Source organism: Xiphias gladius, chromosome 9, assembly GCF_016859285.1.
Source record: "Xiphias gladius isolate SHS-SW01 ecotype Sanya breed wild chromosome 9, ASM1685928v1, whole genome shotgun sequence".
NCBI classification, from domain to species: Eukaryota; Metazoa; Chordata; class Actinopteri; order Istiophoriformes; family Xiphiidae; genus Xiphias; species Xiphias gladius.
The window spans coordinates 245213-259938 of record NC_053408.1 but is presented as its reverse complement, the minus strand read 5'-3'; the positions used below and the strand labels follow the sequence as shown (position 1 = coordinate 259938).

Here is a 14726-nt window from a genome sequence, read left to right as displayed (position 1 = left end):
TGTTCAGATGAGAGGACCACTCAGTGTCTGACTGTGTCTCTTATCTCAGAGACCCTCTGGGTTCACACTCGCACACTGAGACACACAGCAGGACGGAGACATCCACAATTAAATGACCCTGTTATCCAACTTTAAACAGAATCTAATGAGTGAATGATGTTAATTAAATATGCAGATCTGAAGCTTGCGTGTCCTTTAAAAATGCTCACGTTTGGACAAAATTTCAGTCCATTCATGTAAGCTCTGCTGACTGTAGAAGTTCGTTGAGTAGGGTTTATTAGTTTGGGCTGCACATGCTCTGGTCAAAGCACTAATGATACTAACTAGACTTTGGACTAATATAGATTAATACCACCGGATTGCTGAAATAAAGGTTTTCTGTGTATTTTCAGTATTAGGTTAATATAAATAGGTTTAATTACAGACTCACATTAAATATGAAGGATTGGTAACACTTTATTCAATAGATCCTCTAGATCCATGTAACTGTAACTGTAAGTTTCTAGCTTTGTGTAATATGTTGCTAATTATATCTTCAGCTCTGCACTTGGTAGACAGCTTGATATCTGAATGAGCAAAAATGTAAAATTTTTTCTTTCAGAAAAAGGACATGACGTGGTAAACGGCAGCTACAGCTTTGATCAGATCAACAACTGTTTATAAAAGTTATACAACCATACATCTCCTATGTAGTTTCCTGATTTTCACTAAAAAACTCAAATGAATAATTCACTGTACACTGTTGTACTCTTTCATGACACTGCACAAGGTGCAGGCATTTAAATACAGATAGGGTTTTTGTCCTTTGTACTTACTATTTGATTTAATTTTTCTTTGCTGATTTTGATAAGAGCTATATAAACAAACATCATAATAAGAATAATTATCATTATTATAATTTATAAGTATAAGTTTATAAGTATATATAAGTATTTTTAATATAATTGGTTTCATATTTCCTACATGCTCCAGGAAACAACCTGGGAAATAATAAAAAATCACAGGACCCTTAATATACAATCTACTCAATAATCTACACAGTCTGAGCTGCACACAGAATATATTTTTGTTTCATTAAGTAACATAGATCAACCATGTCCACTTTATGAGTTTTAAAGATTCACAGAAACTGGACTTGAAGGATATCTTAAAGTCTTTGATGTACTTCAGTATAAAAAGAGGAAGCAAGTTAAATTAGTTCCCCTGATTTTTTTAAAGAACCTGTTTATTAAAGAGCCAATGGGATTGAAGACAAAACAGTTTATATGTTTAAGAAAATGTGACAGACAGGCAGACAGACAGGTCCCTGTTGACCTCTCATATTATATCTGCAAAGTAATAAGCCTCGGGCCACCATGCTGCAATGCATTATGGGTGCAGCAGGTCCTCCAAAGCCATGTCCTGCCCTTTAGGGAAATGAATTCATCTTTGTGTGTGTGTGTGTGTGTCTGTGTGTGTGTGTGTGTGTGTTACCTGAAACCTCCTCATGTCTCTTGGGTTTCCAGCGTTTTTCAGACAGTTCTGGTTACACTTTAGAAAGAACTTTAAGAAGAACCTGCAGACACACAAAGATCGGAAAGTGTTAATTTCCTACACATTAATAATGTACAGTATATAACAGATAAGCACGTTAAATCAACTAAGTAATAACCAGTTACTCAGGATACTCAGGATACAGTAGATTCATTGGTATACATTAAAACATCAGTGATGGCAGAAACCGAAGTAACAGTCACAGTAGAGCAGAAGTACGAATCAGAAAACTTTTTGTTCCACCTTTCAAAAACAGTTTAGAGTGCTTTACATGAGACATAAAAATTACAAGAAATTGTGGAAAAGAAAAGTAAAATAAATAAGACATGAAAAATAAAAAAAGGGAATAAATATGACAGCGCAGTTACAGTGCAGTACAAGATATGTGAGTAGTAGCAGTACTTTTAGTATTAGCAGTAAAACTGACAGTAGTATCAGTAGTACTTTGATATGGTTCATAACTGTAGTAAATGTGGTTGCTCAGAGTTTTATTCTTAAAGATAATTCTTAATGTTCCACATAGAAGAAAACACTGAGTTCCTTTTGATTTTTTTAAAGATAAAGTCTGGAAGCAACAGCTTCAGAGGGTGACAGGCCATGTTGCTCAGGTTTTATTTAGATTTATTTCGATCACACATTACTGTGTGTTATGTTCAGATGTTCCTCAGGGTTCTATTCTGGGTCTCTTTCTGTTGTTTCATTAAAAAACAGTTGAAATAACGATTATGTTCTTCTATATGCAGACGATACAACATTCTACACATTAGAGAAAAACACTGATTAAGTTTTATTGTTATTTAAGATAAAATCTGGAGCTAAAGTTAAGTAGTTTCTGTAGTAAAAGCAGCAGCTTCAGAGGTTAACAGGCCATGGTGCTCATGTTTAAGTTAAATGTCTCCAGATGAAAGGTTACTGTATTTTACGTTCAAATATTTAGTTTGTTATGGTTATCATCCCAAGTTAAGTGGCCTGTTACCATCTTTATTTGGACAACTGAGGGTATTCTGTCTCTTATACTATGTCTATTTAATAGGAAAAAAATGACAATTCTGCACAACCCCGGATTATTGACAACATTTTAAAATTCTGTCTGTCTATAATATCAGTAGGTGGTGACTACAGTCTGGTTAATGTTAGTGAAAGTCAGATGTGCTACATGTCCACAAGGACACACTACAGTCTGTACTGATATGGAACTTCGGAACTGGACATAAACTGTGAGCAGCAGAATCATCCAACATGAACTTAATTCCCAGGGTTCTGAGTTGAATTTTGGACAAAAAACAAAACAAGAGCGAGACCAACACAAGGTAAAAATCTCTTGTGTTGCCTGGTGCACCACTCCTCAGCACAAGACAACATGTTGACTCTGACCAAAACATTAAGATTGATCTTGGAAACAGTAACTAACAAAACAATCTCACCAGACAGTCCATTTAGTAACTTTTCTGGAGCTTTCCATTGTAACACAGGATCTTCCTCAGCAGATATATTTTTACAGTTTTATTGTAATTGTAGATAATTTGTCCACTGCCATTTGATGGTTTGTTCCAGTGATTTCTGCTGTTTGCTACCATGTTTTAGGATATGGAGGTAACAAATATTTACACACATACATACTGAGGATGTGATGGCTGTATATTGGGTTAACATGTATTACACTGGGTAAACACAAAGGACACACTCGTCTCTCTGTCATTCTGTCAGCTGTTACCCTGCACTGTTTCTCTCTCTCTCTCTCTCTCTCTCTCTCTCTCTCTCTCTCTCTCTCTCTTTCCTGTCATCCTCTCCCAGGAGAGATGGAGGGATGAAGGAGAGAAGACAAAGAACAGAGACTGCAGCTGCATCCAAATATCAAACCTCAACACAAAATCTATCTTGCTCTGTTTGGATAAATGTGTCCATCAGTGTTGTTTTTTTTTAATACTTTGTTTATTGTTTGTTAGTTGTTGTCTATAGTTATAGTGCTGTGACACCTCCACCTCATCCCCACACCCCCCACAAGACTCTAATCTTCCAGGTAACCTACTTGTTTGGTACTGTGAATCACAACAGAATCCCATTTGATTTTTCAAGAATTTCAAAGAACAGAGCCATGACTGTGACACCCGCTTTGTGTGTGGATGAGGGGTTGTTTTTGGGGGGGTGGATGGGGGGGGGGGTCTGTCTGAAGCCATGCAGCGTCTACAGTACAACAGCATCACTGTGGTTTCTATGGTTACAGTTTGTCAACACACACACACACACACACACACACACACACACACACACACACACACACACACAAATACTTTTCTTACATTAGTTGTAAGGACATTAGTTACCATGATGCATTCCCCAGGTCCTCACCCTGACCTCAACCAGCACAACTAAAGGCTTAACCCCAACGCTGACCCTGACCCTAACCTAAACCTGATTCTAACCTGAACCCTAAAACCAAGTCTGAACCCTTAAACAGGCCTTTGAAGGTGTGAGGACTGCACAAAATGTACTTACTTTGCCAAAATGTCCTCACAATGATGGTTACAAACCAAAATTTGTCCACACAATCATAGAAAGACATGTACCCACACACACACACACACACACACACACACACACACACACACACACACACACACACACACACACACACACACAGAAGGACAAAAAAGACAGAACTCCCTCTCAGGCGATGTTTTTGGTCTCTGAGGGTCTGCAGTATTGATTACCCAGCATTCCTTGCTGCTCCTCTCTAATGAGCCTACAGAAGGACAAAGTGCTGACACCGACACACACACACACACACACACACACACACACACACACACACACACACACACACACACATACACACACACACACATACAGTCTTTTCTCTGAACAGATGCTCTGTAAACAAATAAACCTTTTCCACAAGGACATCAGCGTGTGAGAGAGATTCAGTGTGTCTGATACCAGTACTATTAATCTATAATCAATAATCAAGACAAGAACCTCTTATTATAAGACCAAGATGAAAAAAATGTGAAAGGATGCTGGAGAAGTTCCAGTTTTGACGTTTGGAAGTGTTTCCTGTAGCAACACATTTTCATGCAACAGAAGTGAGTCCTGAGATTTTTAGGATATTTAGATGACTGACAGTACACATGTTCAGCTGAACCCTGTCTCTGGACAAGTTTGCACTCAGATGCTCTCACTCTCAGTTTGACCCCCATACGAAGTGGTTTAGATTAGAGCTGGAGACTGAAATCTTTACTACAGCTGTCATGTTATTAGAATCATCCTCCATATCAGTCCTTTCTGTTTCTACCGTTCAGAATCACAGATGTTTGACAGGCCTTTACAATCCGACAACACACGACTCCTTCTGTCCTTTCTGTCAAACGCTCTTGCTGTTGCTGTTTACCAGGCTTTAGTGAAAGCCACTATCCAGTTGCATTATGGGAAATGCAGGGTCCAGTGTTTTTGTAGTTAAAGTCAGGATATCCCCACCTGTGCTGCTCAAATCTGGACAGTTCTGGTTTAAACCTGTCTCTCACAACAACAGCTGCTGTACACTATGAAAGCGACTCAGTGAAGCACTGGAGGACTGGTTTAAAAGTGAAATGGGAAAGAAAATGTTTATGCTTCAATGAAAAGCATGTCATTATAGTTAAAGACTGGGCATATACCAATCAGCCACAACATTAAAACCAGTTACTGCTTTTAATGTTGTGACTGAACGGTGTAAATCAATATGGGAAAAAACCAAAAGGAAATTTGTGTGCCAGATATGACAATAAACTCAAAAGGTGGGGAAAATGTCTCGATGTCTTGGTAGTTTCAGACCCCAGCCTGAGAGCCCAAGATAAGGAAAAACTTTACTAAAACATGTCTTAACAAGAAGAAACAGAGAACCTTCCTGAAGATCAACAGAGGAGGGACCAGGACTTTTACATCCTGAATCGACATTCAGCTCACCTGAAATACCTCCAGTCTATAGGTGAAAATCAAGATTAAGACATTACACGACCCTGCTCCTTTTAGTCAAGGTTGCTGTTTTTCATCATCTACATCATCTATATCTACATACAGCCACCTGTTTTTATACACATTTTCAGTGTGCATGAACAACCTGAGTCGAAACAACAGTAGAAATACACATTTTAGAAGATTTCCACCATCGTCTCCACGTGGTTTTCCATTGTATGAGCTTTGACTGGAGCTCTTTTAATGACCTCACCTCGCTGCGTCATCTTCTTCTTTGGTGGTTTAATGGCGGCGACTGGAAAATCAGCCCCACCAGCTGTTTATCAGCTCATACTCACACAGCAGCAGTGGAGGGAAACAAGAATTCGCTCATTTTGTACTTTGATGATTTTCTGGAATTCAGTTAAAATGTATGGTGAAGATACATCTTTTTTGGCAAAGCTATTTTTAAAGTACATTGTTCCTTGTTTTCTTTATGTAATTTGCCCTTGGGTTATGTGAAATGTTATTAATATTATTGTTTTTGTTGTTACATGTACATTTACTCATTTGGCGGATGCTTTTATCCAAAGTGACCTACAAGTGAGGGACAACACTGAAGCTTACGTTCAGTAGAAGACCTTGTAGTAAGTGCTAAGTGCTTGATCTGTTCAATAAGACAAAGTGCAAGGAGATCAGGTAAAGAAGTTCCCCGAAAGTGCACAATAAGTGCCATTTAGGCCTGTTAGGGTGTTAGGGTGTTAGAGGTGTTAGGAGAGAAGGTGCTCTCGGAACAGATGAGTCTTCGAGAGATTTTTGAAGATAGAGAGGGACGCCCTGCTCTGAAACGCATTTGTTAGCTCGTTCTACAGTCGGGGAACCACAAACGGGAACAGCCTGGCCTGTGATTATGTTGTGTTCAGGGCTGGCGATGCCAGACGACATTCCTTGGAGGAACGCAGTGGCTGAGAGGGAGCATAAGCCTGTACGACTGAGTTCAGGTAGATGGGTGCAGACCCAGAATTCACTCTGTATTCAAGTGTAAGCGCCAGACGGGCCGCCACATTCTGGACCATCTGTAAGGGTTTCACTGCGCGTGAAGGAGGGCCCACTAGAAGGGCATCGTCGTAGTCGAGGCGACAGATAACCATGGCCTGTTGTTGCTGCTGTTCTTCTTTTTGCTGTTGTTTTTGTTGCTGCTGCTGCTTTTGCTGTTGTTGTTTTTCTGTTCTCTCCCTGTAGCAGCGGAAGGGAGCTTGTCTCTGAGTGGATAAAGTCTTACTGATGTTTGTCTGGAGATAACCTCTGTCTGTCAGCGTGACCTCTGACCTCTGATCAGCTGCTCGCACACACACACACACACACACACACACACACACACACACACACACACACACACACACACACACACACACACAGTCTTATCGAGTGGTAACCACCACGGTTACCATCACCTTATCTTCAGACACACAGACTCAACTTATCTACAATCCTCCTCTTCACCTCCTCCTCCTGTTTTTTCTTCACCTTCTCTCATCTGGTCTCCTTCTCTCCTCCCTTGTTTCCATCTTCCTTTCGTCTCCTCCCTCTATCTATTTTCTCCTCCTCTGAATGAGAGAGCGCCAGCGATCGAAGTCATAAATCTACACGCAGGACAGATTAAGCTTTCAATTTGTTATGTGATAAGCAGGGAAGACCCGACACATGCACACACACACACACACACACACACACACACACACACACACACACACACACACACACACACACACACACACACACACACTCTATTACTGCTCATATTTACGAGCAGGAAATTAGGACGTACTACAAATTTATCTCCAGGAAGAATAGAAGTCACACACACACACACACACACACACACACACACACAAACTGACGCTGAAAACACACACACTGTCTGAACACACTCACACACACTCTGACACACACTGTGTTGGAGTTGATATGCTCTATGAGGTAGAAAATGTAGTCGCAGTGTGAGGAGGAATTATACTGATGGTAATGTAATGCCACACAGTGTGTGTGTGTGTGTGTGTGTGTGTGTGTGTGTGTGTGTGTGTGTGTGTGTGTGTGTGTGTGTGTGTGTGTGTTTTGTGATTTACGTGCTGTTGGCAGCTCTGCCTGTTAATCTGATCCGAGTCATTTACACTGCTCTCTCTCTCTCTCTCTCGGTGTGTTCAGGTTCATCTTTACTTTAAAGCAGCTGCTGTCTTTAAACTCCACATTAAAGCTGCAGAGTTCACTGAGAATCTGTTCATTTGCACATTTTCTTCTATTTTCTATTAAGAGCTAAAGTCCAGATGTCTCCTCCTTTCCAGCCTCACTTTTGCCAGCTTCTGTAACTCAGTAAAATCTCTCATTCAGCATTTCTTCAATCAGTCTTTGTGAAAAAATGAAGCTTGTTCCTGAAGTTTACTTTCCATAACCTAGGAAAAATCAGCTCCGCTACAGCAACTGTCTTTGTGATTTCACAAAGTTAAACAATTACTTTGTGGTCACAGAAAAAAAACTACAACTCCCATGAAGAAAGCGCACGTACATACGATGCATCTATATAATGTCGGGAGAATGTGAAGAACAGGAAAAACAATCAGTTTCTTTTTTCATGTTACGTGTTAGTAGAAGTTTGTTACCAAGTGAAACCAGATCCTAACATTATAGCTCTTTTTATATATAGTTGTATGTAGCACAGTTACAAATGGATAATCAACAAGGTTTTCTTACTTCTGGAAAAGAACCTGGAAGTTCTGCTTTTTATGTCAATTCTCTGTAAGGTTTCAAATTTCAAAAGAGAAAAATCCCATACATCACAGATTTTTTATATAGTACCAGGTTTTTAAATAATTTAAATTGACCTGACTGTAATACAACCTATCATGTAAATACCATTTAATATTAAAGTTCCCTCTTTCTGGAAAGGTTTGACATCAAATATAAAGTCATTAACTTTATTACGTATCTTCAAAACTCAGGTAAAAATTAATTTCATTGTAATGCCTGTTGACCTTTTTTCATCATCCCCTTTGACTTTTGGTGTGTTTGATAGTTCCCTTTTGATATTTCTTGATAGTTTTATTATTAATATAATAGCTTAATCTTATTTATTTCACTTTAGTTTGATTTTTTTGGTTATTGACGAAGACTTTCTACCATGATGTTTAAATTCTGACAACATTTAAAGACTAAAAGACACCAAAAGAGGTGTGTTGTCCACAATGAAGAACAAAGCAAACAATGCTGCAGATTAATAAATGAAAGATAAATGAGTCAAGACATCTCAGAATGGGGTCAAGTACTTGTTTCTAATCAAACATCTAGAACAAGAGCCGGCAAAATCCTTATCCATTTAGTGGCTGTTCTGGAGCTTTGGAGGGAATACCGTGATACTGTCAGAACCTCTTTGAGCACAGGAATGAACTCTGAATCACCAGGGATCATCGGGGGACAACCCTTACCCTAACCTTAAACTAAAACTGATTCTAACCTGACCCTTCAAACCGGGTCTGAACTTTGAAACAGACCTTTGACACAGAGAGGACCAACCAAAACGTCCTCACAATGCATGAATGTCCTCACTACAGTGGTTAAAAACTGAAACTGAAACTGAAGATAGTAATACAAGATACACATACACATACACAGACACACACACACGCGCGCGCGCACACGCACACACACTGACACACACCTCTCCCCACATGATGTTAAAAATAAAATAAAATAAAAACTAAAGGAAACGTGAATAAATTATCCAAAAAAACAACTTGTATTTAATATGTAAACTAGGCCGACACTCTGCAGAGCACAGACCTCCACCAAGGCGAAAAATGCCCTATCTCGCAATGTTAAGAAAAGGGATTTCAAAAATTCCTGGATCCGCCCCTTTACCTGGATCCACACCAAAATGTAATGGGTTCTTCCCTGGCCCGGGCCCCATCCCTCCACCAAGTTCGGTGCAAATTGGTTCAGCAGTTTTTGTGTAATCCTGCTGACAAACAGACTAACCACCAAACAGACACGCTGCTTGGTGGAGGTAATGAGTGGAACATTCTGCTGTTAAAGAATAAATTTGAATACAAATTAGAGCAGTCAGAGATAATTAATGACAACTGTCAATTAGCGTCAGGGAGTTAATTGATTAACGAGCTGATGGAGAAGGAGAAACCAAACAAAAGAGGAGGAGGAGGCGCAGTCAATCGAAAACATCAGTCCAATCAAATCACTTTCATCTTCAATAACTACAGTATATGTGTAAAATAAATTCAAATAATGACCAGGTCATGATAAAGTCACTGGAGCCAGCAGGAGCAAATAGACCCAGGCATTAAAGAGGGAGGAGGAATTCACCTGTTACCGGCTGTAATTTCTCACTCGGCCTCAACACTCGCATGGTCAAAGACAAAGAAAGAAATGATTACTCTGGGAAACAGACTCTGTCACTTCTGTTCTTCCTGATACAGTTCAGTCTGGATCCACACACAAGCTCTTCACCAACATCAAGACCTCAGACTCTCCTACTCTCGGGACCATAGACCAGATTTTAGAGAAGCTAAACCCCCCAAAAACTGAACTTCATTATGATCGTGTGACAGTGATAGAGAAGAAATGAAACGTGGCTTTTTGTCAGATCACACACACACAAACACACACTGAGAGGATAGATGCTGTTTACTATTTAAAACATGGAAGTCCAACATCTCTCAGTCTGTCCTACTCTATTTCTGCTCTGTGTGTTCACAGTCGGCTGAACTGCATGTTTAATTCATACCAACCACACACACACACACACACACACACACACACACAGAGCGTTCATCGGTTCATGATTAGCGTGATGAATCCGTTTGTCTCGACCTCCGACCTCTGCTGTAATTGGAGACTAGAGAAGCTGTCAGGCAGTAGCGTGTCCTCAACACACGCGCCATGATCCGAGCATGTTCTCCATGTTAAACATTCTCAGAGTGTTGGTTAAACGTTCTCAGAAAATTTGTTAAACGCTCTGTGTTTGTTAAACGGTCTCAGTGTTAGTTAAATGTTCTGAGAGTGGTTGTTAAACTGACATTTCAGTGTTGTTTCATCTCATTACTGCCTGTTCTACTTATGTTCTTCTTCACATTGGTTGGTGAGTGTTAATTACAGAAGGACGAGTCACCTAATCAGAAACAAACTGGTAAATAATTCCCCACTCTCTGACAACACTTCAGACTTCACACGTCTCTTTGTCTGCTGCTGCTGTTGTTTCAGCTGTTTCCTGATGTTGTTTGGTTTGTGGATTTTCCTGCTGCCGTCTGCATCAAATCTTCCTGCAAAAGGTTTCCAGAGTCACTTAGTTAAATTAAGTTTAAAAAAAAAAAAACTGTGTGTGACTGCAGTGATTGTGCATTGGGCTCCAAGAGCCGCCTGAGGTGTCTCCAGGTGCCCAGCACACAGTGAAAGACCGGAGAGGTCTCTTTACCTAAGCTCAGTGCCAGAGTCAGTCCAGCAAACTGAAGACCAGCTCCACAGAAACCACTATTCTGTCTCCCAGCAGTGAAATGACCACCTCACATTCTTAAACCAGAACACATCTTCTATGTTCTGCCGTCTGCTCCTGCGGTCGCAGTGTGATGCACGTAGTGTGTGTTGGTTGGTAGTGTGTAGGGTTAGAAACGGCGTGCATCTTTTCTATCTGGGCTCATGGACTGAACATGATGCCCCAACACTTCTTCTTCACTGAAGCACTGACAAAAATACAAGATAAATGACACAACATCGCACCTTTACCACCTCTGGATTCTTCTGCAATTACATAAAACTTCCACAGACCTACTTATAGGAGTATTAACATATATCGCTGTCATTTTCAAACATAAATCCCTGTTGTAAAAGGGTAAACAACAGTACAATATGAGACAAAAAGCAATAAAGCACGTTGTGTACGTCCAAAACCTTATGTCCAGTTTCATCACAAAGAGTCCAACTATCCAAAAACTGGCGAACTTTCCTCAGAACAAGGCCCATGTTAAAAGCTTAACAGCATGCTACATTTACACTGATTATATAAAATATGAAGAATATTAATCATACACAGCTGTTTTTTACCAACTAAAACTTGTAGTATCATGGTCCAGGTGCTTTGTTTGTGAATTTGGTTTTAAGTCTGTATCTAATGTGTTGTGTTGAATTGAGTTTGTTTGAAGAGGCTTAACTGTCCCTCTTCATGTCAAACAGGACAGAGTTAAGGTCTGACAGCTGTGTGTGTGTGTGCGGGTGTGGGTGTGTGTGTGTGGTCAGATGTGTTTGGGCCTGTCGCTCTAATTAACACCAAATGCTGGACAGGTTTTTCTGCTAATTAGCATCCGCGGCTGGTTTGAACATGGAGCTAATTAACAGCTATTATGGCTTACACACACACACACACACACACACACACACACACACACACACACACACTGATTGCCTTTTTATAGCTGGAGACAAAATGTGTGATTTTGCATACTTATGAAAAGTCATGTAGAGTGTGTGTGTTTCAGTGTGTCAGGTGGCATCACAGGCTGAAGAACAGAGCGCCAGCTGTTACACTCACACACAAACACACACACACACACACACACACACACACACACACGCACGCACACACACAAACACACACGCACACGCACACACACACAACACACGCACGCACACACACACACACGCACACACACACACACAACACACCACACACACAAACATAACATCAGGTCAAGGAGAGATAAAATGCAGTCCAGATGTAACAGCTGGTTTCAGATCTGCTGTAAAATCAGGTACAGATTTAAAAACTCAACATCACTAAAATCCGTTAGACTGTTACCATGACAGCTCTCGCTTCTGATTGGTTGGCAGACGTCAACAGTTTTTATAGGGACCATTTCTTCAGTAGAAAGTAGTTCTGGGTGGAGCATGTGGTCGTTAAACTCTGAATACACAGAAACGGTGGGTAAATGGCTCAGTCAGGCTAAAAAGAACACAGAAAATCATGAAACCAATTTGTTCCATGTCTTAGGCAAGAAGAGCCTTCAGTACTGGACAGAGCTGCCCACTACACACCCATTAGATTCAAACATTAGTTGCTGTTCAAAGGATCAAATTGTTTCAGCAGCATTTTTCTCCTCAGAGCAGGAGAGGGAAAAAACCTGACAGACAAAGATTTACAAACTGAGTCTCATCTTTAAATGACCTGACTGTGATGGGAAGTAGCGGCGGGATGTCCGCCTCATCCCTTCACCATGACGCTCTGAACACTGCCAATCAGCTTAACTAATCATGTAGCATCACTTCCTCTACTGCTCTCCAGCTCAATCAGCAGCCAACCAGGAGAGACGCTCAGCAGTGTGTTAGGTTTTTACTGCCGCTCAGGAGGTTGAGCTGTCACTTAGTAATCGGAAGATTCCTGATTCAATCCCCGGCTCCTCTGGAGAGCTTGGCAAAGTGTCCTTGAGCAAGACACTGAACCCCCAACTGCTCCTGATGCTGGTTCTGACATTGTAAAGCGCTTTGAGTGGTTGAGTGTTAATTTCATCAACGAAAACAATGACAAAAAATAATCGTCGACATTCCGTTTTTCACGATGAAAACGGGACCAAAACAAAATATTTCACATTTTTCATCAACGAAATAAAAACTAAAAGACCGACAAATGGTAAAACACCAACAAAAACCACATGACTAAGATTGGACTCACATTAGTGAACGTTTTTGCCAGAAGACTAGACTTAAACTAAATCACAACCAGGTGCCAAAACCAACACTGCTGCACATTTCCGCTTAACATTTTCATTGAAAATCTGACCCTGAGTCTGTCCAGTTTATCAGGTCAAAGCCCCAACCTAAGTTTTATTTGACATCCCTGTGGCGACCCTGTCATCATGGGTTCAGTTTGTGCTGAAACTGTTTTAGAGGTGGTGATGATCCTTTTTTTGTGCTGCTGTTGAACTGTGTTATACTGATGGTTTGACTGTGACGAATATGCAGTCTTTATGATTCACATTAAAACCGGACAAAACCCTAAACTTGATCAAAAACACAAATTTAAGATTTAATAGAGAAATATTCTGATTTAACCAGATACTGCTCTTCCTCCTCCTATGGCAGACAGACAGGGTCAAACAGAGCGACAGGAATATTCAGACTCTGACATTTTACTGCTAAACAACTTAATGTCAGCTGTCAATCACTGCTGCGCACACACACACACACACACACACACACACACACACACACACACACACACACACACACACACACACAAGTTTTTGCAGCTATCCTTGTTAGGACATTGCACTGACCTCCATTCATTGTGGACAGGCTAACACAAACCCAAACCTTAACCAGGACCTCAGAAATGACAAGTGTTTACACCAGAAAAGGTCCCAAAGAGGTAACAAAAACACGCTCTCACACACACACACACTCACACACACACACACACACACACACACACACACACACACACACACACACACACACACACACACACACACACACACGCACAGAGAGATTTTTCCAGGCCTTCAGACTTTTGTCCTGGGTTTCTAGACTGTACAGAGGAGGAGGAGAGGAGGTGAGGGAGGAGATAATTAAATTAGATAATGAGGAGTCCATCATCCCTCTCTTCACAGCAAATGAAAGCAGACAATTCATCCTCCTCTTCTTCTGTTCTTCATCACAGTGAGGAGGAGGAGGTTATTAAGAGTCAGACCACTGCTACAGTCTTCTCTTGAATAAAAACACTCAAACCAACACTGACTGTCTCTGGTGTATCTGATTCCTCTGAGCCTTAGAGCTCAGATGTTTCCAATGTTCCTTCATCACCATGAACACACACACACTGTACTTTATTTTGACTCACTCCCACACACACACACCGTCCTGCTGCCACAAATACTCACTACAGCACCAAATGTGGAGAAATCCACCGCTGAAAATAGTCCCCAACGAATGCACCATTCAGAGCCCTAGATGGATTTTTAGAAATCCTGAGGTCATGTGTCCCAACATGAGTTATGTTTCCTTTCTTTTATATAAATGAAGGAAATTCCTCAGAAAACAAACAACTGATAAATTCAACTAACTAAAGTCTATTGTAAATAACTGTCTCAGATTTTTATTTCTTTTTTACCTGTAATTAGTACCAGATTATAGAGTTATCTCCAGGAAATTCAGAAGAATTATGTGAAAGTGCTGCTGTTTTATTTCCCAACATAAATATAATTCTGTTG

General features: G+C 40.5%; 1 protein-coding gene across 10 annotated transcripts in view; it reads right to left on the bottom strand.

The window, feature by feature from the left end:
* Positions 1-14726, bottom strand: part of LOC120794318 (transcription factor COE3-like) — a 66458-nt gene that overhangs the window by 32730 nt on the left and 19002 nt on the right. For all 10 annotated transcript variants that reach the window (XM_040135275.1, XM_040135279.1, XM_040135281.1 and 7 more), the window contains one exon: positions 1474-1555. In XM_040135275.1, the coding sequence (XP_039991209.1) occupies positions 1474-1555 (82 nt within the window). The remainder of the gene's footprint in view (positions 1-1473; positions 1556-14726) is intronic.